This window comes from Babylonia areolata, chromosome 6 (assembly GCF_041734735.1).
Source record: "Babylonia areolata isolate BAREFJ2019XMU chromosome 6, ASM4173473v1, whole genome shotgun sequence".
NCBI lineage: Eukaryota > Metazoa > Mollusca > Gastropoda > Neogastropoda > Buccinidae > Babylonia > Babylonia areolata.
In genome coordinates this window covers 50,889,023-50,891,361 of record NC_134881.1, presented here as the reverse complement: position 1 = coordinate 50,891,361, position 2,339 = coordinate 50,889,023, and the positions used below count along the sequence as shown (strand labels likewise).

General features: G+C 44.8%; 1 protein-coding gene across 1 annotated transcript in view; it reads right to left on the bottom strand.

Annotated features, from left to right (window-relative positions):
* Positions 1 to 325: 325 nt before the first annotated feature.
* Positions 326 to 2,339, bottom strand: part of LOC143283432 (BPTI/Kunitz domain-containing protein-like) — a 5,973-nt gene continuing 3,959 nt past the window's right edge. The window contains exon 3 of the mRNA XM_076589669.1: positions 326 to 659. Within this exon, the coding sequence (XP_076445784.1) occupies positions 493 to 659 (167 nt within the window). The 3' untranslated portion in view covers positions 326 to 492. The remainder of the gene's footprint in view (positions 660 to 2,339) is intronic.

The following is a 2,339-nucleotide window of genomic DNA, read 5'->3' as shown; positions in this document are numbered from 1 at the left end:
GTCGTTTATGTATGTAGTTTTTTGTTATTGTTTAAAAAAGAAAAGTTCCGAACATTTGCTTCACAGCCCAGTCGAACATTTGCTTTTAGTTGTTTTTTTTCTTTTTTCTTTTTTTTTCTTTTTTTTTCTTTTTCTTTTTTTTTAATATAATTGCATCTTACATTGTATTAAGTTCTCTTTCCTTTATGTGGATTTTTTTTTTTATAATTTTTTGTTTCTATAATCACATGATGTGAATAAGCATGAGACCACACACACACACACACACACACACACACACACACACACATTTTCGAGCATAAAGCCAGTTGAAAACAAATATCTGTCCGCTTTACTTCAAAGTTTTAATGCTGGTTCTTTTACTGAGCCATACATTGACTGACCAAAGACTGGGGGGGGGGGGGGGGAAGCAACCGAAACCCAAACAAATACAAACTATATCTTAAACAAAATGGGCGACAGAAGCGTGGTGCCTGCAGGACAGTGGACAGTTCAGGCACAGAAGTCCTGGCACTCCTTCAGGGAGCTGAACCTGTTGCTGTTTCCGCCACAGCCTCCGTAGATGAACTGCTCGCAAGCTTGTTTCTCGGCGTTGTAGAAATACATGGGCATGTAAGCCATGCACATACCTGACTCTGACGGCATCAGGCATACGCTGTCTGGAATAAGGATGATGATAAGAAGAGGAATATATGATAAGATAATAACATAAGATAAGAAGAGAAGAAGAAGATGATGATGAAGAATGATAATAGTGATCAACACTATGGCATTCAATGTCATCATTGATATAATCATCATCATCACCAACACTACCGTACCAGCATTACCATTATTATCATCGTCATTACCTCAACTGCGGGGGAAAAGAGTAGTTGATTTCAAGGAGAACAGTCATAAGTGTGGTTATCAGACATCGTTAACTTCAAGAAGAACAGTCATAAGTGTGGTTATCAGACATCGTTATCTTCAACAAGAACAGTCATAAGTGTGGTTATCAGACATCGTTATCTTCAAGAAGAACAGTCATAAGTGTGGTTATCAGACATCGTTATCTTCAACAAGAACAGTCATAAGTGTGGTTATCAGACATCGTTATCTTCAAGAACAGTCATAAGTGTGGTTATCAGACATCGTTATCTTCAAGAACAGTCATAAGTGTGGTTATCAGACATCGTTATCTTCAAGAACAGTCATAAGTGTGGTTATCAGACATCGTTATCTTCAAGAACAGTCATAAGTGTGGTTATCAGACATCGTTAACTTCAAGAACAGTCATAAGTGTGGTTATCAGACATCGTTATCTTCAAGAACAGTCATAAGTGTGGTTATCAGACATCGTTATCTTCAAGAACAGTCATAAGTGTGGTTATCAGACATAGTTAACTTCAAGAAGAACAGTCATAAGTGTGGTTATCAGACATCGTTATCTTCAAGAACAGTCATAAGTGTGGTTATCAGACATAGTTAACTTCAACAAGAACAGTCATAAGTGTGGTTATCAGACATAGTTAACTTCAAGAAGAACAGTCATAAGTGTGGTTATCAGACATAGTTAACTTCAAGAAGAACAGTCATAAGTGTGGTTATCAGACATCGTTATCTTCAACAAGAACAGTCATAAGTGTGGTTATCAGTGGCAGTGTGTGGGGTGTGGCAGTGTGTGGCAATGTGTGGGGTGTGGCAGTGTGTGGCAGTGTGTGGTGGTGTGGCAGTGTGTGGCAGTGTGTGGTGGTGTGGCAGTGTGTGGTGGTGTGGCAGTGTGTGGTGTGTGGCAGTGTGTGGCAGTGTGTGGTGGTGTGGCAGTGTGTGGCAGTGTGTGGTGGTGTGGCAGTGTGTGGGGTGTGGCAGTGTGTGGGGTGTGGCAGTGTGTGGCAGTGTGTGGTGGTGTGGCAGTGTGTGGGGTGTGGCAGTGTGTGGGGTGTGGGGTGTGGCAGTGTGTGGGGTGTGGTAGTGTGTGGGGTGTGGCAGTGTGTGGCAGTGTGTGGTGATGTGGCAGTGTGTGGAGTGTGGCAGTGTGTGGGGTGTGGGGTGTGGCAGTGTGTGGGGTGTGGTAGTGTGTGGGGTGTGGCAGTGTGTGGCAGTGTGTGGGTTGTGGCAGTGTGTGGCAGTGTGTGGGGTGTGGCAGTGTGTGGGGTGTGGGGTGTGTGGGGTGTGGCAGTGTGTGGGGTGTGGCAGTGTGTGGGGTGTGGCAGTGTGTGGCAGTGTGTGGGGTGTGGCAGTGTGTGGGGTGTGGGGTGTGGCAGTGTGTGGGGTGTGGCAGTGTGTGGGGTGTGGCAGTGTGTGGCAGTGTGTGGGGTGTGGCAGTGTGTGGTAGTGTGTGGGGTGTGGGGTGTGGC